Source organism: Rhineura floridana, chromosome 10, assembly GCF_030035675.1.
Source record: "Rhineura floridana isolate rRhiFlo1 chromosome 10, rRhiFlo1.hap2, whole genome shotgun sequence".
In the NCBI taxonomy this organism is placed as follows: Eukaryota; Metazoa; Chordata; class Lepidosauria; order Squamata; family Rhineuridae; genus Rhineura; species Rhineura floridana.
Window position 1 is genome coordinate 74,213,182 of NC_084489.1, and position 22,924 is coordinate 74,236,105.

Here is a 22,924-nt window from a genome sequence, read left to right on the forward strand (position 1 = left end):
TTAATCTTCCTATTGACCCTGACAAAAACCAGAGAAAACTAAGAAAGCATTTTCTTCCCAGTTTTTCAATTTCCATTGTGTCATCGCTTTCAATAAATATCCAAGATCTAAATAAATATTTACAAATTATTTTTCTATTGTGAAAAAAATGCCGGAAGATTAATGGGCATTAGCTGAGTTTAAGACCACCTTCTAAAAAGAACCCTAAAATGGTGAAACTTTAAAAGAAAAAGTCGGTTAAATAAACTTTACACCTATTATTAAAAATTGCCTCTGAACAGGGATGCAATTTGTATATGTGTATATATATATATATATATATATATATATATATATATATATATATATATATATATATATATACAAATGTAATAAACAAAAAGGAAGGAAGGAGGGAGGGAAAATCAGTTTTCAACTATCAATCCATTCCTATTGGTAACGCTTCTTAATCCAGACATTCCGCAAAATACAGACTTTTTACAAATCACAGCATTTTTAATACAGGAAAAGTAACATGCATTATTCTTCATTCTAAGTATAGAGATGGCAATAACCAATTATTATAGACATAACTGCTTCTGTGAAACTTAAGTGCTTCCCCCATCCCCCAACCTTAATTAATGTATTGTTGAGTAAGTAATGTTAGTTAATGGGCACTCAAATAACATTCCATATGGTGGGGAACTGTGGGGAGGGGGGTTGTAAGGGGACAAATTATTAAGCCAGTTTTCTTCTTATGCTTCATCCTTAGAGCTCCACATGTGACTAACTGTAAAGTTGGGCATTTTTCCTTTCTTTTTGGCTTTCTTTTTACAAGCATTTATGTTAGAAGGATGAAATGTGCAAAAATTCAAATTTAAAATTTAAATATTATTTTTTCCTAAGATCCAGCTCAGCAAAAAGCTATCCCAGTCCCCTGTGATTTTCAAGCAATAAGATCAAAGCTAATATTTTTGTTATAAAAGCTATATATTGAAAAAATAATAATAGTGAAACAAACACAACTGGGAAAAAAGTTTTAAGCAAAAATATGCAGGACTAGCACCTGCTGTGTCAACCCTGTTCCCAAAATTCAGTCGTATACCCACTGGCACAAACCAACAGATAATGCCTTTAAACGGTAAATTAAGCTGAACAAAACCAGCTTGTATGATTAACAGGTATATGCTACATCAAGGTAGTATGCTTTCATCATCTTCTTTTCTAAACAGTTTAAATGTCTTACATTCAAATCTCTTTAAAATGTTCCGGTCATTTATATTTCTCTGTCTCTATGAAACCTAAAAACTTTCCTTTCTTTTTTTTTTTTAATTTGCTGAAAACCCAACAAATTTCCTAGGTTAAAAATTACAAAAAAGTAATGTGCTCCAAGCTGGGATTCAAACTGCCTTACTGACCCCAGAAAAAAAAGGGGGGGGAGGAGATGATTTGAGAGGAGCATTAAAATTTAACTGTGCAAAAAGTTCTTTACGAAAAAAGTGTTTTAAAGGCTGGTGCAAAAACAAAGGGAGGGGGAATGAATTCTAATAAATAATTCTGACCCCCTTGGAAACAAACCTTTAAAAAACAAAACAAAACCAAAAACCTGCTGCGTCAGAGGATAGCACTAAATTGGGGAGACTCCTTCGCAGAGGAAGGAAGCTTTCATCTTTTCCTGCGGCAGGTGCGTTTGTGCTCAGCATGCCAGTGTTCCTGCTGACACTTGATGGAGCAATAGGAAGTGTTCCAGCAGCAGTGATACATGGCCTCCTCTTCACAGTTGTAGCACTGGAATGAGAAAGGGAGAAAACAACATGGAACTCTTAATTAGATGCACAACCTGTCCTCATCATCTTACAGCTACCTCCTGTTGACCGAATGCCTACCTCCAAACACCTCAGATGGTATCAGTTTCTGGAAAAATGTTGCAAGTTTGAAACAATCTCACAAGTTCCATCTGGTGGCACTGGGTTTACATATAGCTTTAAGGCTGACTTGTAATGCTTGATGACTTGCAGCTAAATCAGTGACTGACACCTCCAAGAAGATAATTCCATTTGAAATGGGATTAAAAATCTGTGGGCAGGGTCTGATCTGAGTCATTCACATATGCAAACCATGAAATGACAAATAAGCATGACTAGGGTGACGCTGGGTATGACCTTTGGCCGTTCATAGGTTGAGGGAGACCCACACAGTAGGGCTTAATGGGCATCAATAGGTGCCCTGAGGTTCCACCATTTCACAATTCACCCCATTCATCTTCCCCATATTATTTTTAATTAGAATACTTTTATCCCATCTTTCTATCTATAAAGTATCTCACAAGTGATAAAATACATCAAGCTAAACATTTTAAAAGACAGTAAAGCCAACAAAAGAATAAAAACATCTGAAGAGCGCCAAAACAAAGCATCCCCAGCAACAAAGAAACAAAGGACAGTAAACAGCGGGGACATATCAATGGCCATCCAGGTGAAGCGTGCACCGCAAAAGCAGGGTCTTAATCAGGCATCTGAAAACAGGCATGGAAGAGGACAAAAGAGCCTCCCATGGAACAGAGTTCAGGGTCTGGGCCCCCACTACTGAGAAAGTCCTGCCCTGCCTACTCAACCACACAGAGAGGGAGGCAGAAGCAAGGCCTCGGCTGCAGACCTATGCAAAAGAGGGTATCACTGCTGTTTAATACAAGGGTGGGGGACCTGTGGCCCTCCAGATGTTGTTGGACTCCAACTCCCAGCATGACCCATGGTCAGGGATGATGGAGTTTGCAGTCCAGCAAAAACTGGAGGGCCAGAGGTTCCCATCCCTGGTTTAAAGTGTACCTTGCATTTTAAACTCCTGGAAAGGTGGCACCAGTGACAATGCAACCAAGTGTCTGAATGAACTGGGAGAGTGCTATTGTGCTCAGGTCCTGTTAATGGACTTTCTGTAGGGACCTGGTTAGCGGCTCTGAGAACAGAAGGATGGGCTTTGGTTGGCTCCACCAAAGCTCTTCTGTTCTTATGAATGGCAAAAGGGGTAGCAGGGCTAGGTTTGGGGGACTGGGATTAGGTTTGAGGGTTGTGACAGGGCACTACAAGACCCTTTCCCTCTTAGGTATGGAAGATGCACGCATGTAACCCATTCATGTGATGGGGCAAGGCCACCTACAGCTGCTAAGCTGAAAGCCATTCTTCACGTCAGCTGAATGAGAGTGAGGGCTTCCTGTCACCCTGCCAGCCCTGATCTGCTTCCTGCAGCCTCCACCTTGCATGTTCGAAGCACGTCCTGGCCTCTGGATCTTTGGACCCTGATCTACTTCCTCTGTCCTCAGCCCTGCCTGTTTGGACTATGCCTCTGTCCCTCTCCAGATCCCTGCTGAGGTCTGACAAGACAGATAAGCAACGGCGGGTTGCTGCTGTTATGCTGATGCTACTGCTCCACTCGTGGGCTGGCTTGCACTACTGTATGTGTGTCGCAAAGCACCTCGTTATGCTGTGTCTTTATGATCACTGCACAGAGGACAACCATGTTTAATAATGGGGAACAACCTGGTTCAACTACAGCAAGTGAGAAGTGCAAGGAAGGGAGTGAGGCAGATTTGCAACACGGCTGTGCTGCAAAGCAATTGGGAGAAAACATCAAGGGAAAAGGGGAAAGCGCATGATGACTCCGAGGCTAAGGTTGCAGGGGCAGCAGACATCATGGAGAAGAGCAAAAAGCTTTCCATGATCCCTGTGCCTCTGTGGAAATGAGACTCTTGATCACAAAACATGCCGCTGGATGCCCGACAGTCCTGATGTCACCACATGCCAAGCGTTAGTGCCTTCAAGCCAGTGCTGCTCACCCACTGCTTCTTCTTGGTCTGGGAAATCAGTTGCTTGTGCTGGCTGGCTAGCTTCTTAACTTCTTCTAAAAATTCCTCTTTGCACTTCTCCTTCACCTGCTTCGTCTTCCTGTCACACTCAGTCTGCATATTTGCAACAGCTTTGTTCACAGCCTGCCTTTTTTCCTCCTCCATATCCGTACGCAGCTGGGATAAAAGAAGCAGGTGAATGAGCAAATGCGCAGTGATTTCCACCCTCCCCTCCCCCCCGCAGTCACCTGACCTACAACAGAAGTAACATTTCACATTGTGAGTTCCTTTCCAATGTGGAATTGACCCTGGTCACCTCTGCTGATTCATGGTGCGCCTGTGTGCATCTAGATGGAAACTCACCTTAGGGCTCCTCTAGGTTGTCATGTGCAGGAGAAGGCAAGAGCGGCGGCACTGGCCCCAAAGCTGCCATGTGGCTTGTAGGGATGAGTCCCAACAAAAACTATGTGAGATTTTCCCAGGATGTGCCTGTGCTAGGGCAAAATGTACAGATCGGTTGCACAACTGATCTATGTACCCTGGGAATCAGGCAGATATACAGCGGTGGTTTCAGCACCTGCAGTGCCTCAGGGTTGGTACTGCCACTGTGTGCCACATTACTTTAGTTCTGTGTCAGGCCATATCATCTTGCAACACCCCTGATACAAGCAGGCAGAGGAACAACCTCATTAAAAAAACTTAAATCTTTGCTGATTGAAAAGGCAGTTATACCATTCCTTGTAATATCTTGCACATGGTTTTTTTTTTAAACAGCATACTGCTTTGAAGGTTAGAATTAATCAGGTCAAACATCCTCAGCAAAGATTGTTCTCTTCCTGAAATCCTCTTCCACTTTTTAAAATTCCTGGCTAGTTCTTGGTGTGCATGTGTGTCTGTTTGTCTAACTTTATTTATTCTACTGCAGGCTTAACACAGCCGCCAAATAGCTTACTTACTTATCTGTTAGCATTCTTTGAAGAGTAGCGTAATAATAATAATTTATATAGCTAAATATTCAAAGAAATTTACATTATATAAGCAAGCCTTACAACAGGTAAGGCATTATTTCTCTTTGGGGGTGGGGGTGCTGAGGTTTGACTAACGCAGGTGTGGGGAACCTTTGGCACGCCAGATGTTGCTGAGCTACAACCTTCCATCATCTCTGGCCATTGGCCATGCTTACTGGGGTTGATGGGAGTTCTAGTTCAGCAACAGGTGGAGGGCCAAAGCTTCCCCACACCTGGCCTAAAGCCACCTAGTGAGCAAATTACATGACTGAAGCAAGATTTAAACCAAATCACATTCTATACCAGAATGTGCTTCTGCAGGTGATCCTGTACTGCTTCCCTTTTCAATAAGGCCCTGTTCCGTAGGGCTCAAAGCTGGGGGCTTCTTTTCCTCTCTAACAGCCCCTGATTTAGGAGTGTTGTCCTCAAAAATGATTGGCAAGGGGTTATCACCCTTATGGGAAATAATAACCACATTCTAAAGGGCAGGGGAATTGATAGATGATGGTGTAAAATTCGGTAATGGTGTACAATTGGAATTAACGCCTTCCTTGCGGTCAGAATTACCTTCTCAAGAGCTTCTCGCACAACCCTCTCAGTCTCCCTCTTATGATCAGCCTTGATTCTTTCTTTGAAGTCGCTGAAGATTTTGGTGTATTTGTCATGGCACATATTTTGACACACTCCGTCGTTATTGGTCTGGGTGCTCCGATGCAGCATTTTTGGAGAAGAGGCACTTAACTTCTTGGTCTGGGTTGACACTGAGACTTTTTCAATGGGTTGAGGCATTGTGGGAATTTCCTGGCTTGAACTAACTGCTTCAGTTTCAGGCTCTGGCTCCTGAGGAAAACCAACAAAATGACTCCTCTTAATGGTTAATGAAGGTGACCACAATCTGGGTTTCAGATATAAAAAGACAGCAATACATTGAAGCAATGTACAAATTAGATCTAAACATACCCGAAGACAAAGGGGCAATGTTATACAGCATTAACACAGGTGAGCGTGCCAGTGCTGTCCAGCCACCTAATGAGGAGGGGAAGAAAACACATCTGGCATAGAAATGAATTAACTTGCCAGCTTCTCCTTGAAATCTTTCAATTCCGACTGCTCATTACAAGAATTCTGTTGCTAAGAAAGATCTTGAATTTGCTTTTTTCCCTCCTCCTCCCTTCCAATCTCTTTTCCTCTTGTGTCTTTTAGATTGTAAGCCCAAGGGCAAGAACTGGCTTATTACTGACATTAGTAAAACACTCTGAGCCTTGTTTGGGTGAAGAATGAGATAAAAATTCTTTGAATGAATGAATGAATGAAAGAAAAAATATTACTACACACTAATAATAAGCACTGTAATCTTACAGAACTGAAAACTAGGTATCTCTGACGTTGGCTGTAGAAAATGGTAGCTGTACATGGGCCTGGAGCAGATATATCACTGCTGATCTCTTAACAATGGTCAGAAGACAGGAAGCAGGCTTATGCACACACTTTTTCTCCCTGTCCAAACTCTGCTTAAGATTGGAACCCTGGTTAAGCATAATTAGAGTTGGTACAGATGGTTAAACCACAGTTAAGGCAAACAAGGAGGAATTCATACTGGAGAAGGCAAGAAAGAGTCCATTGTGTGCTCTCCATCTCCTACCTATGTTTAACAGATTGGCAATGTTTCATCTGCACCAGGCCACAGGATATTACAGTACGGAATGTTGTGCTTTCTAGTCTCTAAGTGACAAATCAAATGTGTGTTCCTTTTAGCAACTAATCCTTAATGAAATCCTTAATGAAAGGTCTGCATCCTTTATTCACACAGAAATGCACTAAAAAGACCCATATTGAGGAACATGGTCAAATATGTAAGATGGTTTAAAGCAGCAATTTGGAAAAGTAATCCTGTAAAACTGCTCTGATATTAACACCAACAGAATCAAATGCATTCTTTCAGAAATAGCAATCATTTTTCTGAGACTTCACACGGTCAATAACAATGAAGTGTATGCTGAATTTGTGAATGATAAGAATGAAAGGATGCCTCTTCTATATATTTTTCTGCCTTATCCATAGGTGCATGTACCAAATTTGCTGTTCCTTACTTCCTTTTTGGGTTCCACGCTTTGATTACGTCTTCCTTTCTTTGCCCTTGGTTCCTGAGTAACCTTTAGCTGGAGATATTGTTGAAAAAATAATATAGTATTAATTCAAATGCCATAAAACACTACTTCAGAATTGCTAAGCAGCAATTTTTTATATATTTTTGCAAAAAAATTGTTGACTCTCTCTCTCTCTCTCTCTCTCTCTATATATACACACATGCAACCTATAAAATAAATGGCTTATTAATACTAATTAATTTACTTCTGCATACTGAATTGTGTAAAGCAAACTAAATACAATGTCAAGACCTTGAAAAGCCCCAAGAACACCACAGTACTACCCAAGCAAGTGTGTTTGAGCCCCCAAAGATGAAACTAGATCTCAGGGTGACATTGCTGCAGTTATTAAGCTATCTTATGTCCACAGAGTTTTAGAGCACCTGGGAAAGCCCACCTTCAAGGCAACTTGGAACTTTCTTCTAAGAGCGCAGAAATGAAGACACATTCAAGCTTGGTTATATAATAAAACTAGGATAAATCAGGCAGATTCAGAGAAGAGTAGATGCTAACAACAGATTACAGTCAACTTTCATCCATCCAAGACACAAAGGGTGCAAAAACCTAGAGCCAATTCAAACAAACTAAAATCCCAAACTCCTCCATAAATTATCTTGGCATCTGAATCCAGTGAGAAACAAACTAAATAATTAGGATAAGGGCTTTGAAAAAAACCCTGCTCTGTATGCTTGCTTTCATTTACTATTATTTAGCTTTAAAACAATGTACGAACCATTGTTCCAGTCCCAGAACTTCTACTGAAGGGCTAGAATCCACATTATGGCATATTTGGAAATAAGAGATTCTTGATCAGAATCACAATACAGATGCGAAACACACTCAGCTATTCTCCTTTGTTTTGCATGAACTGGCACGAACTGATATGACTAGTGCTCATTTCCTCCCTGGACTCTGGGTACATAGCTTGCAGGGAAATTAAAAACGAAACCCTGCTGTTGGCACAGAGGCAGTTGCTACTAGTTCCATGATTCCAGCAGCATTAAATAGTATGGGTACAATAAATGAAATGGCTGTGACTGTCCCATATAAGCACCAGGTTCACATTTAAGTTTCTCAATGAGCCCACATTACCTTTAGTTCATGAGTAAGTGGAAAAAATAAGTTTTGCTACGTTGCTCAAACTGAATCATAGATACAAAACAAAGGGGAATGGATCCCCCCAATATTCCATCAATCCATGTTTTACACATTATTAACAGGACTATAAATTCCACATATTTGAAGGACTGACACGTAACCAAAAAATGTGGTCTCATGCAAAAATTGGCAACCAGATAATATCCACTTCCAGTCTGAAAAAGAGCAAGTTAGGTACATGGGAAGCTGCCTTATACTGAGTCAAACCATTGGTTCAACTAGCTCAATACTGTCTACGCTGACTGGCAGTGGCTATCCAGAGTTTCAACAGGAGACATTCCCAGTCCTGCCTGGAGATGCCAGGGCCTGAATTCAGGACTTTCTACTACTGAGCTATGGACGCTTTCCTTCTTGTTTTAGTTCTGATATATGCAGAGAAAAACCTGAAATCATGTGAACCTCTGTCTTCTCATTCCTTGCTCAAACAGTCCAAATCCTTGAAGAATCAGGATCTCATAAGCATTAAGCAAAATGTATGCTAACTTTATATAATACCACAACCTATTCCTTCCTTAAGGATCCTCCGTGGCGCAGAGTGGTAAGCGGCGGTAACGCAGCCGAAGCTCTGCTCACGGCCGGAGTTCGATTCCAACGGAAGGAGGAAGTCGAATCTCCGGTAAAATATGCTGGGGGGTAAAGAAAGGCTGGGGAAGGAACTGGCAATCCCACCCCATATATACGGTCTGCCTAGTAAACGTCGCCAGACGTCACCCTAAGAGTCGGAAACGACTCGCACTATAAGTGCGGGGACACCTTTACTTTTTTATTCCTTCCTTACAAAGTGTGGAGTTTCCGTGGAATAGAAACTGGAGCAGAATTTGTCTTATTTACTCAAAACGTGAACATATATAACGAGAAAGCAGAATAAAGCAACAGTCAAACTTAGTGTATGAATCTCTACTCACCTGCTCATTGCTTGTGGAAGAGATGCTGGATTCTGCTTCCTCCTCTCCTTTATCCTCATTCTTTGATTTCCAGAATCTGCCATCTCGAAGGAAACGCTGGTGTAGTTCTAGCTCATCGCATGCTTTTTTCCAGCCCATACTGCGTTTTACATGCAGCCGATGTATATTTACTGTGATGTCTTGAATGTTTTCTGAAGGGATCCAGGCCCTGCATAATGTAAATTAAAAGACACATTTAAGAAATCTCAAGTGCAAAATCTGTCTTTCTGTCTGTCTATCTATATCTACACACGCGGTTTGTAGGGAGTGCTCAAGTCAGTTTCCCAGCTTGGACACCACAACAAACTATGATTTAAGAAATCAAGAAATCTTGTATTCAGTTGGATAAGTAGGGGGAATAGGGAGCACACAGGCACATGGTAATTCCTGATCTAACAAATCATGGTGACATCTGAATAGGGCCATAGATTTCCATTTGAAGCTTCCTTTAAAAAAAATAATAAAAAAATAAAAATGAAAGATTTCTAATCTCTATCATAAAGTGTTGCCAAATATGTTTTCCCTCTACGGGTGTGCTTTGCAATGGGGGGACAGGACGGGACACACCTATTATTGTAATATGGATTTTTGTGATACAACTCCTTAGATAACATTATCTTTATTTGTACACAGTTCTGACCTCATCTAAATTTGCATGGGCCTAAGATGCTTTCCAAGTATAAGTACCATTCTTTTATTTGAAGTGATATATGAAGAAATGAGTTAGGCAAAATTTGTCTCATTCTTTTATCTAAAATGCATCACAGAGTATCCCTGTTGCAATTCTGAAAGTGAAATCTCATGTGAGTCACTTAGAAGTCTCTCATATATTTTCCAAAATCATGTGAGTTGGGAAAAATAAGACATGGTCCATGTGGTTTGTGATTTTTTTTCTCCTAGCTGGAACTTTAAAAAATGATTGTGTGCTCTTCAGAAGCTGCAAATATGAAAATACCTTTGGTGGTGATGACCAAAAAAGCGAACGTCAACCTGATTGTCCTCTTTCTGCATGACTTTGGCAGGCCAGAATCCAAAACCTTTCATTTTAGCCCAAACTAGCTCATGATTGGGTATCTGGAGATAAAAGAAACATGTTAGTTACATAATAGTGGTTGGCATTAGGGTTTAAAGCAGGTGTGGAGAATCTTAGGCCCCCCAGATGTTGATGAACTATAACTCCTGGCTTAGCCCAGGATTGCTGGGGCTGATGGAAGTTGTAGTCTGGCAATATCTGCAGGGCCAAAAGTTGAAAGTATTACACTTAGAGGTGAGAAGGCCTGGGGGGAAAATGCCCCATTTCCCCTCAATCTTTCTGGTTTTTTTCTGGGCCTTCACATCTCTAATTACACCCAATCACATAATTAAAATGACACTTACCCAGGACAGCATCAAACTATATCTTACATACAGAAACCATTAAGAATCATTACATTACTGAGCCTTACACCCCAATACTAAATAATTATACCACATCACTTATGCGCTGGCACAACAAATCTGAGGATTAGATTGCTACCTTAAATTTAAATACTTCAGTTTAATTTGTTTGCACATTAAGTATCTTGTTCTTTGATACCAATGGAGGCTGACCTACAAGTGGAGATCCACACATGTGAGCATCCTGTTCTCTTGTACATGGGAAATGCTCCATGAGCGTTTATGAGCCTGTGCAGATGCACCAGAGTTGCACCAATACTGCTGAGTTGGCTCAGCAATGCTGCATGCAAGGAGGATCTTGGAATCATTGATCAAATGCTGAATATGACCCAATAGTGTGATATGGCTGCAAAAAAGGCACCTGATATTTTAGGCTGCATTAACAGAAGTATAGTTTCCAAATCGTGTGAAGTACTAGTTCCCCTCCATTCAGCACTGGTTAGGCCTCATCTTGGGTACTGCGTCTAGTTCTGGACACCACACTTTAAGAAGGAAACAGACAAACTAGAACAGGTTCAGAGAAGGGCAATAAGGATGATTAGGGGACTGGAAACAAAGCCCTATGAGGACAGATTGAGAGAACTGGGCATATTAAGCCCTGAGAAGTGAAGACTGAGGGGAGATATAATAGCACTCTTCAAGTACTTGAAAGGTTGTCACACAGAGGAGGGCCATGATCTCTTCTTGATCATTCCAGAATGCAGGACATGGAATAATGGGCTCATGTTATAGGTAGCCAGATTTCAACTGAACATCAGGAAAAACTTCCTGTTAGAACGATATGACAATGAAACTAATCACCTAAGGAGGTGGTGGGCTCTCCAACATTGGAGGCATTCAATAGCCAGCTGGACAGCCACCTGTCAGGTATGCTTTAAGTTGGATTATTGCATTAAGCAGGGGGTTGGACTCAATGGCCTTATAGCCCCCTTCCAAAAACCATTCAATGATTCCACTCCCTATGAATTCTTTTAATTTTTTTAAAAAAACATTTTCACACAGTATCTTATGGCAGTGAATTCCACATATTAATTGTGAGTTATGTGAAAAGCAATGTGAAGAAGTAAACTTACACAAGGATAGCAGAACCAATTGTCAGGACGCGCATTTGATAAATAAAAACAGTTCTTGCAAAGCTGAAGTTCATCCAGCTAAAAAAAGAAACAAGCTGTCAGCCTCTATATTCTCTATGATGCTGAAACACATTATTCCCATCAACCCTAAAATAACATATTCGATTAGGCGTTTACATGGCCTCTGCTTTTGCCAAATCATACTGGTTGTACAAACTAAGCAAAAGATTGAACTTAGAACTCTTTTCTTTATGCTAAGTATAAAATGATGTCAGGCTACCTGAGGAGACCTGAACGTTCCTTTAATTATATAAACAAACCATGACATATATATGAGAATAAGTAGCAAACATAAAAAAAATCCTGACATTTAGAATAATTTGACGATGAAAGCGCAAATATGACAGCTGTCAGTTACTATCTCTACTCAGATGTCTCTTTTTTTAATTTAAGCTAAAATGTGGCTTCAATATTGAAATCGATGACTAACATCTGTAATCTAGTTGGGCCCAAACACATGAATCAGAAGCTCCAATTTCACTTCTAATTTCATCTTCCTTTATTAACTAATCAGCTATCTCTCACAAATTGAATATATTTTTTGCTTGCATGATTTCTAAAACCAAGCTATATGAGTCCACAGTTATACAGGAAGTTAGAATAGCCAATCAGCTTGCTCAGACATAACGTATTTTTAAAAAATATTTACAAAACCCAAAAGAGCATCTCAGTTGGGGCTATCAATGATGCATCAACTGTTGCATAAGATTTAGTTATTTCCAGGACAACATACAAGACAAATGAAACCATTGAGCATATGGAAACTGATATACAATTATCCTGATGGAATTGCCAGCTAGTAATAACTTGCTGGATATTACTTACTTCATGGCAGGTATCTTTATAAAGCATTCTGGCTATATCAGCTTGCTCACTGTCTGCTGCAAATTAAAACACACACAACTAAGTATTTTTACACTCTTCCAATACTGGTACTGCTACTACTGCTACTGCTGCTGCTGCTGCTACTGCTACAACTAATAATAAATCTCTTCTTAACTTGAAGGACCAAAAAAATAATCATGGGATTCAAGGTAGAGTTGGATACTTTTACAATGGCTATTTACTGATTTTTGTTCTGATCCCTCATCACTTCTTGCACTAATTGGCTGTGCCATGTCTATATGCCCGTCACCCACAGCAAATATCTGTATGATAAAGGGCAAGTTCCTAAATGCACATGACCCTCTGTGGCGCAGAGTGGTGAGTGGCGGCAATGCAGCCGAAGCTCTGCTCACGGCCGGAGTTCGATTCCAACAGAAGGAGGAAGTCGAATCTCTGGTAAAAGGGGTCGAGGTCCACTCAGCCTTCCATCCATCCGTGGTCGGAAAAATGAGTACCCGGCATATGCTGGGGGGTAAAGAAAGGCCGGGGAAGGAACTGGCAATCCCACCCCATATATACGGTCTACCTAGTAAACGTTGCAAGACGTCACCCTAAGAGTCGGAAACGACTTGCACTATAAGTGCGGGGACACCTTTACCTTTACCTTTTCCTAAATGCACAATAAAAACGCAACACATTAGGAAGTCTAGGTGCATATTACAGAGTCCTTAGACCCTCTGGACTTTGTCTTTTTCCTTTGGGGAACACAAGGTGTAGCGACAGCAAATGCATTTGCCACACAGAGTATAATGCAGCTCACAGTAGTATACAAGTACAGTAAGGAAAGGGTGTTTCTGTGCCCCACACACACTATGCAGTTTGGCTTACTAGAGTCATCTAGAGCTATTAAGTCTGCAAACACCTGCCTATAGCACACCTGCTCTCTCAGTTTGTGATGTGCTATAATTTGGACTGAACAGGATGATCTGTGGAGGAGTTAACGGATAGTTGTTTTCTTTTGATAGTGCTTCTCACAATTAACCCTTCCTATACATGCACTGCTGAGAGGTACACCAACATAGAAGAGGCAACACTAAGAGTAAAGTAACATATTTAGATCTGTAATGAAGATTGAGAATTTAATTCGTTACTTTGATTTTTCACATCTGCTATTGGTTTTTTGACGTTAGAACTTCTTATTCCAAAAGCAGGCAATCTTTCGGGGGGGGGATCAGTCTTTTTGAGGCTGTTTTGAGTTTTCCAGCCTTGGAACTGTGAAGCACCGATGCAAATACTAAAGGATACATGCCGGAAAGGGTTTGGCAACCTCAGCTGAAATAGCTGTGCAGCCAGAAACCCTGTCCACTCCATTCCATCCACCACCCACAGCCACAGCCACAGCCACGTTGGCTTGTGCAAGATATATAAAGAGGGGTCGGGGGTGTAACTGAACTCTAGCTCAGTTGGCCTGGGGATCTGGGTCATTTTGGACTAGCTCAGGACTATCCAGTTCTCTTAGGGCTGATGTAGGGGAGCATTGGTGAGTCATGTCTTCACAAACTAACTAGCTCAGGGACCGCCCAGCTCCTCAAATCCCAGGCAGCTTCTTTCAGTATGTTTTCTTCAAATTTGCTTGGAAATTCCTCAGCCCCAATGAAAATTAATGAATGTTTTTGAAGAGATGCCTGAAAAGTTGACAGAAATGAAAATAAAACTGTATGGAGGATTTCAGCTCGACTCTATACTCTGAAATCCAGCCTACCCTCAATGACCTTTACAACGTAAGACGTTGGTTATGTAAGGTTAGGTTATGTAAGGCCCTATTATACACATTCACTCTAGTCTTACCTCCATAAAAAATCACTGTGTTGTGTAGAAGCAGCTGAGCATCTGCTTTGAACTCTTCATAGCTCCTGTATTTTCCTTCATTTACTTTCTAAACAGATTGAAATAGAGTCATAAAAGTATGCATTAGAACTGCCAGTCAATCTAATGTAGGCAAATATGGGTCCAGTTGCTTCTGTATTGTAATTTTTGTCATGGGAGTCAAGAATGTGGAACTGTATATAACATAATCACAGGGAATAGGCTTTGTTTTCTTGAAGTCCCAGCTTCAGTCCTTATAATCTCTGATTAAAGGGCCCACAGTACAACATTCAGAACAGGCCTGTGCAGTAGTAGTCGGCAGGGTGATGCTTACCTGACCTCCCATCACCAGTGTCACTGCAGCTTACCAGGAAAGGTGAAGAGAGGTGGCAGTGAGGTTGATGTGGTGCAAATGCACAAACAGAGCCAATCTGGCACACTTGCTGGTTTGTCTGCACTTCGCTGCCTCTTCACCCCTAAGCTAAGCTGCAGCAACACCAGTGATGGGAGGTCAGGTAAGCATTGCCACATGCCCTACTGACCACTACTGGCACCCTGCCTAATAAACTTATGAGAACTTCTTCTAGGCTCAGGGATTCCTAGCATGGAGCATCTCAACCTCCATGTGGTTGAGTGTAAGAGGTGGTTTGACAGCTGCAAACATCCACATGTACATATATCTATCCCTATCACACTGCTATTAATCTTCTTTTGAAAAGGCAAAACCCAACAATTTCTATCACTATAAGGGAACATACCTCTTGTATAGTTGGAACATCAACGGCTGTGTGCACCAGCCTACGATACATTGGGTGTTTGTTGTCCTTGCCTTTCTTGTTTAGATCGATAGCCTAAAAAACATCATGTTACGTATGTCAGTTCAGAAATTGGTATCATAATGGTAAAGTATTGAAACAATTCAAACATCTTCAGGTGAAGGGCCAAAAGCATGTATGACTGACTAGTAAATGTGTAAGGTCAGTAAGTGAAAAGTTTTCTATTCTTTCTCATTCAACAATTCCATTGCATTAAGTTAGGGGCATCTTACAAAAGCTATTCTTGTTAAAACATGCATAGTGTAATTAAGGGGCAAACCCACAGCATGTTTCTCTTCACCTAGGATTTTTAAACAGTGATTCTTTCCCCCAACAGATTTATAAGCTTCAGACAAATTTGAGCACAATTTTCAAGTAAATTCTGCTAACTTGCATGCAAAAATTTAAATTTATATTATCCTAATCCATTTTTCCTCAACACTCCCAAATACAGGTGCTAATATTTAGGGACTGTAGTAAAATTTGTACTTTTAAAATAACATATACTATCTTTCCAGTAGTTAGTTATACAAGGCAGCATATGAAAAGCTAAAGTTATATCATAACTGATTTTGGCAAGTTGATTTAATATTATTGCTTTAAAATTAATCAAGACCTAAAAGTTTAGCTGTCACTTTTAATTATTCCTCAAAGTGGAATTTCGAAGTGGAATCTGAGCTCACAATTGATTTCCAAAGCAAAATTTGAAAATATCTGAATGTCAGAAAGCCAAGCCCAGATCCTGAAATTCTACCAAATTACAAATCTGTGCGAAATTTTATGTCAGCTTTTGTTAGATCAGAAAGGAGTTCTGCAAAAAATGAAATGAAAAACATTGTGTGAGGAGGGTGCAGCGACTGAGATCAGGCTGACTGAGGAGGAAGGCCAGAAAGAGGGTAGGGAACAAAGAGTCAGTCTGGAGTTGCTATCCCCAGTGGTGAGCCAGGAAAAAGGAGAAGGGTGGGGGATGCTATAGGACAGAGGAAAACTGTATATATTACAGAGAGGGGTCCTGTAATGAAAGGAGGTATCTAGATTCTGCAAGGGCCCCACCAGGGAGTCTCTGAAAGGAAGAGACCACCTGGGATTCTGAGGGCCCTTGGGACCTTAGGCAGAGCAGACCCTCACATACAAGTTCACATGATGATGATGATGATATCCCACCCTTCCTCCCAGTAGGAGCCCGGGTCACAAACAAAAGCAGTAAAAACACTTTAAAACATCATAAAAACAAACCTTAAAATACATTAAAACAAAACAACTTTAAAAACATTCTTTAAAAAAGCTTTAAAAACATCTTTATTAAAAAGGGTTAAAAATATTGTTTAGAAAAAAATGTTTTGTTTTTTTTAAAAAAAACATATTAAAAGCAATTCCAACACAGAGGCAGACTGGAATAGGTCTTAACTCAAAAGGCTTGTTAAAAGCGGAAAGTCTTCTATAGGTGCTGAAAAGATAACAGAGATGGTGCCTGCCTAGTATTTAAGGGGAGGGAATTCCACAGGGTAGGTGGAGATCTCATGTACAGAGGGCTCTGCAGTCATTGCTATTTGCTACACAGGGAGTGTATCTGTATTCTCCCAAATACAATATAATTTATGGAAGAAGTCTGTTCAAGAGGCAGCTGGACAGCCATCTGTTGGGAATGCTTTGATTTGGATTCCTGCATTGAGCAGGGGGTTGAACTTGATGGCCTTGTAGGCCCCTTCCAACTCTACTATTCTATGATTCTATTTAGGGTTGTCAGATTGCAACCTAAAGATTTCCCCTACATATTTTCAGCTGAATTCATACACGAGGCAGCAGTGCTTCTGACACATGCTTTTAATGCGATCCTTTTGCCCACCTTGCTCTAGCACTGTAGCAGTAGAGGAGGGAGAACAAAAGGACCAGAAGGGGCATCGGGGGGGGGGATGAGAGAGAAGCCACCACTATCTTGTCTCCTGCCTCAGAAATGAGTTGAAAGGTACAGGAAGAGCAGTGGAATCTGGTGCTTTGCTATAAGGTGCAACTGCGCATTAAGTTTCAACACTCACTCGTTCCTTCATGCGGGAGACAATGAAGCGCAAATACGTGCTCATTTCTTGCTTGCTTGTGTTCTTCTTCTTAATGCTCTGGTTAAAAAAAAAGCAGTCTTATTAAAGAATTCTAACTTTTCATGAATATCTCAAAATTGTACAACACAAAGATGTTAAAAATCTCAGTGACAAAACACTGTGCAGCACTCTAGGCCCAAGCAAGCTAGAATAACCTTTACTTGCAGCTTGCGTAGGATTAATAGCCAGAGCAATATGATAAGAAACTAAAGAATGGCTGATTAGACAAGAATCTGCCATGAGTGATGATTATGATGATGCTGGACTAGAAGACCAACATGTTCTGTCAGCCCCTCCTCTAGGATAGCTCAGATTTTCCTACAATCAGAAATCAAAGAAAGGCCCTCTGAAAAAGAGCTTTGGACATTATGATGAATCCACTGGCCATTGCAAAATTATGTAACAATGTTCTTAGGCTGTTATCACATTCCTAAGCACATTTGCAAATTCATTGGGTCAGTGCATTTGCTGAAATCTACAGGAATTAAGCCTATGGTAAACTTGTTTAGGACTGGTTTGTATTTAATTTTTTTTTATGTCCTTGTATACTGCCTGATGATTTTGCAAGGGGGTAGTGTAGAAATACTTTTAATAAATAAATAAATAAATATTCGCATGTAAGGTGTTCATATTTCATTGCCCTTATAAGGTTAAAGGCTGGTATAGCACAGTGGGGAGGAGAGCCTGGCTGGGAGTCCCGAGTCTGTGAGTTCAAATCCCCGCTCGTGTCTCCTGGGTGTCAAGGGCCAGCTAAAGATCATCCCATAGTGAGTGGCTCAGGGGTTACATGCCCTGCCACCTGTGCAGCCGTGGTCAAGCTGCATAGTTCCAAGGAGCCCAGTTGCCCCTCAGCTGGCAGTTGCGGACAAGGGGCTGGCTTGTGCAGCTGTGGCAAGCTGAGCAGGCCCTAGCCAGCTGGGGAGGAATAGCCTCCGAGGGAGGCAATGGTAACCCCCCTCTGAATACCGCTTACCATCAAATCCCTATTCATAGCGTAGCCATAAGTCGAAATCGACTTGAAGGCTTTCCATTTACATAAGGTTAAACTGCTAATTTTACTCAATTTTACCTTTACAGAATCTGGGACTGAACTGATATTTAAGCCAAGACCACTCACACACTGCTACACTGATGGGAAAAGCCCAACGACATCTAGATACCTGATTAGGTCAATTTTGGGACAGGGGGATAAGTTATGACACTGAGTAAAGTATGGATAGGAAAGCCATCCACTGAATCATTACATCAGCGTTATCAGCCTTCCCTAACCTTTGGGTCCCCAGATGTTGCTGGACTACAATTCCCATCATTTCTGACCATTGGCCATGCTGGCTGGGGCTGATGGAAGGTGTAGTTCAGCAACGTCTGGGGACTCCTAGTCACTGAGGCCACCTGAGCCTCCAGTGACAATGTTGGATCCTGGAGTAACCCCAAGCTGCAGACCTCCTCCTTCCGGGGGAATACAACCCTGTTTGGAACAGGCAGTCTCTCTACCACCTGGATATGAGAACTCTGGACACATAAGACCTCTGTCTTTTCAGGATTCAGCTTCAGGTTTTTGGCCCACATTCAGCCCATTGCCGCTGCCAAGCACCAGCCCAGAACCTCAGTGTATGAGGAATGCCTAAGATTTATATCATCCTAAAGGTGACACTAGGAAACCTTGCATGCATAAGGTTCTTTATTGCGTCAAATGTGTTAATTGCCTTATTTAGCTTTTTTTAAAGAAGTGTCACCACTTAGACACACTATTGGCCTTTTTGTTTTTGCTTTCCTCTTGTGTTTAAGCTACCATGGGACCTATTCCAGATTCTGAAACCCAAAGGCCTCTGCTTCCTTTGAGAAGCTCAGAGGTTCACTATAATTGATGAAGTATGTAATACAGGGAGAGGCACATTTCATATGATCAGACCAAAGGAATAGAAAGAATTATGCCAGAAGAGTGCTCTAAAACCCAAACAGCTTTGTTCTAAATTCTTAGGACAACTTTCCTAACCACCATTTCCTATGTTGGCTTCTAATGCATGCAAGCTGTTTGGCTTATTGGCTGCAATCCTTAAAATCAATCCTTAAAACTATTCAGTAGAACAGTTCTTCTGTAGCCAAATGTGGCAATCCTGGAGTAAATCAGATTCAGTGTGCCGCTACTACTGGCAGTGTGCTGGTACATCTGGCAAACTGATAACACCTGTTTGGTACCCATCTCAAATCTTTCTATTCTAATACGTCACAGTATAATTTGTGTGGCTGCCAGCCCTGCAAATTACAGCATGACGACAATTAGGAGGAAGTGGCAGGGACTGGAGGAGGAGAGGAGGCTGAGGCAGAGGAGGAAGGTTGGGCAGCTGAAGAAGCAACTAAGGGTGAGCCTGAGAAGGGGTAAAGACTTGGGGAGGGGGAAGGAGCAACAGGGATATTGCCAATTGCTGTTGAAAGAAGCCACACAGGGCAGCTTGGAAAGGGCACAGTTTGCAAAGGGCACAGCTGCTTCCCCCCTCCAAAAAAGAACATGGGTGTGAGGGAAAGTTTTGACTTCTACCTCAACCCCCTCCCCATCCTTGGGGAGGGGAAGTGCTAATCACCTGATGCAAGGGAGATGAAGCCAAATTAATTCAGAGGCACTCCCCCCCCCGCATCAGCTGATGTGAAGGAAGATTAATCCAGCTTGATTTGGTGCTTGAGAGCTCCCTGTAAGGAACTTACTCATCTGAATGTGCTCTATTGTGGACTTCAAAGCACCTCACAGGCAACAATGTCCTACTAAATAAACTTTTAGCAGTGCGTTGTTGCCTGCAAGGTGTTTTGAAGTCCAGACTTTGGGACTCCAAAGCCCAGCAAAACAAAGCATGTTTAAGGAGTAAGAAAAATTCCCTGCAGGGAGCTCTCTTGCATACCCATATCAAACTGGATTGGATGGATGGATGGATGGATGGATGCAGGCAGGTGTAAAGAGAGGAGGGGGCTGGTTTTGGTGAGGGGTAAAGGGGGTTGGCTTTGGTGAAGGCTAAAGAGTGGTGATGGGGTTTGGTTGGGGACTGGAGGGTAGGTGGGGTTTGCAAGTGAAGTGAGTAGGAGTACAGCCCCTAGTAAAAGTACATTTTTATAACTGTTTCATTCTTCCTCTGAGTTCTGAGCCAGCCATCATACAGCAAGTATTTTGGATTGTTGATCATGTATTTTATGCATTAGGGAGGAAACAAATGACAACAACGTTCCCCTCTCAAAAGAAAAAAGCTTCTTCCTTTGAGTTGTTTTTGTAAATGTTCTTTTTGTAGGAGTGTATCAATGCTTCTGCACTGAGCAGAAATAAAAATAATTTTAAGTTTAAAATAAGCGCAATTCCTTTCCTGCAAGAGAATTCATTTATTCCTTTCAGCACTGTAAGAAACAGAAAAATTGAAAGAAAATATTTTTTTAAAGTATTTTAAACATTTACTCTGTACCAGAATGCTGGTATACTCCTGTAGAAAAGCAACTCGTGTGTATTTGTGTGTTTAAAGATACCTACATCCCAACAAAAACATTGAGCTTGCTTATTTTTTAATGCTGACTTTCTGAGGACACAAATTCTGGAAATAAGAAACCAAATAACTGTGGATTTCAACATCATCTGTTCTCCTCCAATAAAAAGTTCTGGTATTCAGTAAAATCTAAGTAAAAATATAGCAGGGAAAGAATTCCATAAGAATTCTTGAGAATGTAGTTCTTGAGAATGATCTTGATACTGTCTATCAAACTCCATTAAAGTATAAAGGTACTTTTCGGGGTAACAAGCTATACGGTTTTGATTCTCTCTCTCCCCCCATTCTCTTTTACCAGTGAAGAGTCAGCATAGCTGAAAATAAAGGTGTTAAATTTCAGTTACCCCTTGCTATTGAAAACAGCATTGTTTGTTCTCCTAGAATTGATCCTGTAATAGTACCTCTTGTCCTGTTTCAAATATTAAGGAACAGTGCTACAAAACGGAAGCATGAGGCATTTATGCTTTCTGTCCCCAGCTCTGAAGTCGCTCTCAAACACTATAGCTGAAAAGGTGACCAAGGAAAACACTCACATCCTGAATGAAGAGCCTGTTAGGAGGAGGCATACCAGTTCCAGAGAACTATATTGAACAGCTATCATTATTAGAAAAACATACCTGGTTCAGTGACCAGTTAATTTACTATAAAGCTACTGGTAAGCTGCCCTAGAGCAAACAGAATTGCATGTGAACATTCTGGCACCGTCTCCTATGGCTGGTCCATCAGTGACCCTACGCTTAATCTGTGCAAGTGGTGTACATATTTTTCAAAGATCAAAGCAACAGCAGTTTTCAGACATAATTATTCAAAGGATGCCAAATAAATAACAATGGACAAACGAATTCCTCAGCTTTCCTAACTAAAAAGCTGTAACATGAATAAACATTTCTCACGGCCTTAAGGATTCAACAATATGGCTTAAATGTGTTCAGGAAGGGCCTCTTCCAGAAAAGGTGCGGGTTCAAATGCCAAACTGTTTTTAAGATTAGCCAGCAGCAATCTGTCCACCAGGTTTGACAGTCCCAACTTTTTTTAAAAAAAGGACAATATTCAGACAACTCTGTCAGTTTTAATGTCTACTGTTATGCTAGTGCAGAAAAACCCTGTCAATTCCCGAATTAAGTATTTTCAATCCTGACTTTCAACAATTTTATCTTATTCATGGCACACAGGAGGCTGTCTGTGCTGGACTATACTGTAACTGATTTCAGAGGCAAGCACCCCAGAAATTGTTCCACATACTAGCCTAGTTCTTACACAACACTAAGCCAAATCATGGCTTGGCGTGAACCAGCAAACATGTAAGTTCCCAAAAAGAAGATCACGCCAGCTTTGCTTCTCCTTCAGTCCATAAACAAACCTGGGGCCACAGCTCATGGTTTGTCTGAAGTGAAATAAACCATGTGTCTGGGTTCAAAGCCAAACCATGGCTTAGCACCCTGGAAAGAAGGATAAACTGTTAAACCATTCTGGGAATTGCAGCTCTGTGAGAGGAACAGGGGTCTCATAACAACTCTTAGCACCCTTTACAAACTACAGTTCCCAGGATTCTTTGGGGGAAACCATGACTGTTTTAAGTGGTATGATACTGCTTTAAATGTATAGTTCAGATGGGGTCCTAGTGAGAATTCAATTCCTACATGAATGAGATGGCTAAGGCATTGATGATTTGATCCATAGTGGGAAGGCTGCACTATGGCACTTCCTGTAGTGTTTGAAGGAAAGCATGCATTGAAAAGATCAGGTGATGGGCAAGACCTTAGCCAGAGACCCAGTACAATTGCTGCCAGTCAGTCATGACAGACAATAATGCCCTAGACTGCGATCTGGTATAAGGCAGCTTCCTATGTACCCCATGAATTGAATCACATGAGCTTCCCATGACAGTGTTGTCTAACGCAGGGGTGGGGAACTTGTGGCCCTTCATATGTTGTGCTACAACTCTCAACATCTGTGACCATTGGCCGTGTAGCTGGGGATGAATGGAGATGGAGTCCAGAAACATATGAGGGCCACAAGCTAGCTACTCCTGGTCTAACACATGGGAGTGGCATGACACCAACCGCACAGGAAAGGCAGGGCCAAAAACCTCACATAGGTCACAGATTTCTGCAAGAGGGCCTTACCAGAGACACAAAGTTCCTATATTGCTGCTGGT

At 41.3% G+C, this 22,924-nt stretch overlaps 1 protein-coding gene across 11 annotated transcripts in view; it reads right to left on the reverse strand.

Moving 5' to 3' along the window:
- Positions 1–327: 327 nt before the first annotated feature.
- The window catches only part of ZMYND11 (zinc finger MYND-type containing 11), a 139,847-nt gene continuing 117,250 nt past the window's right edge, over positions 328–22,924 (reverse strand). For 8 of the 11 annotated variants that reach the window (XM_061585778.1, XM_061585780.1, XM_061585774.1 and 5 more), the window contains 11 exons: positions 17,186–17,263; positions 15,093–15,185; positions 14,317–14,404; positions 12,469–12,524; positions 11,584–11,661; positions 10,029–10,147; positions 9,035–9,242; positions 6,915–6,983; positions 5,392–5,664; positions 3,809–3,994; positions 328–1,767 (listed from right to left, as the gene is read on the reverse strand). In XM_061585778.1, the coding sequence (XP_061441762.1) occupies positions 1,645–1,767; positions 3,809–3,994; positions 5,392–5,664; positions 6,915–6,983; positions 9,035–9,242; positions 10,029–10,147; positions 11,584–11,661; positions 12,469–12,524; positions 14,317–14,404; positions 15,093–15,185; positions 17,186–17,263 (1,371 nt within the window). In that variant the 3' untranslated portion in view covers positions 328–1,644. The remainder of the gene's footprint in view (positions 1,768–3,808; positions 3,995–5,391; positions 5,665–6,914; positions 6,984–9,034; positions 9,243–10,028; positions 10,148–11,583; positions 11,662–12,468; positions 12,525–14,316; positions 14,405–15,092; positions 15,186–17,185; positions 17,264–22,924) is intronic. The other 3 variants (XM_061585782.1, XM_061585779.1, XM_061585777.1) reach the window with 1 other exon arrangement.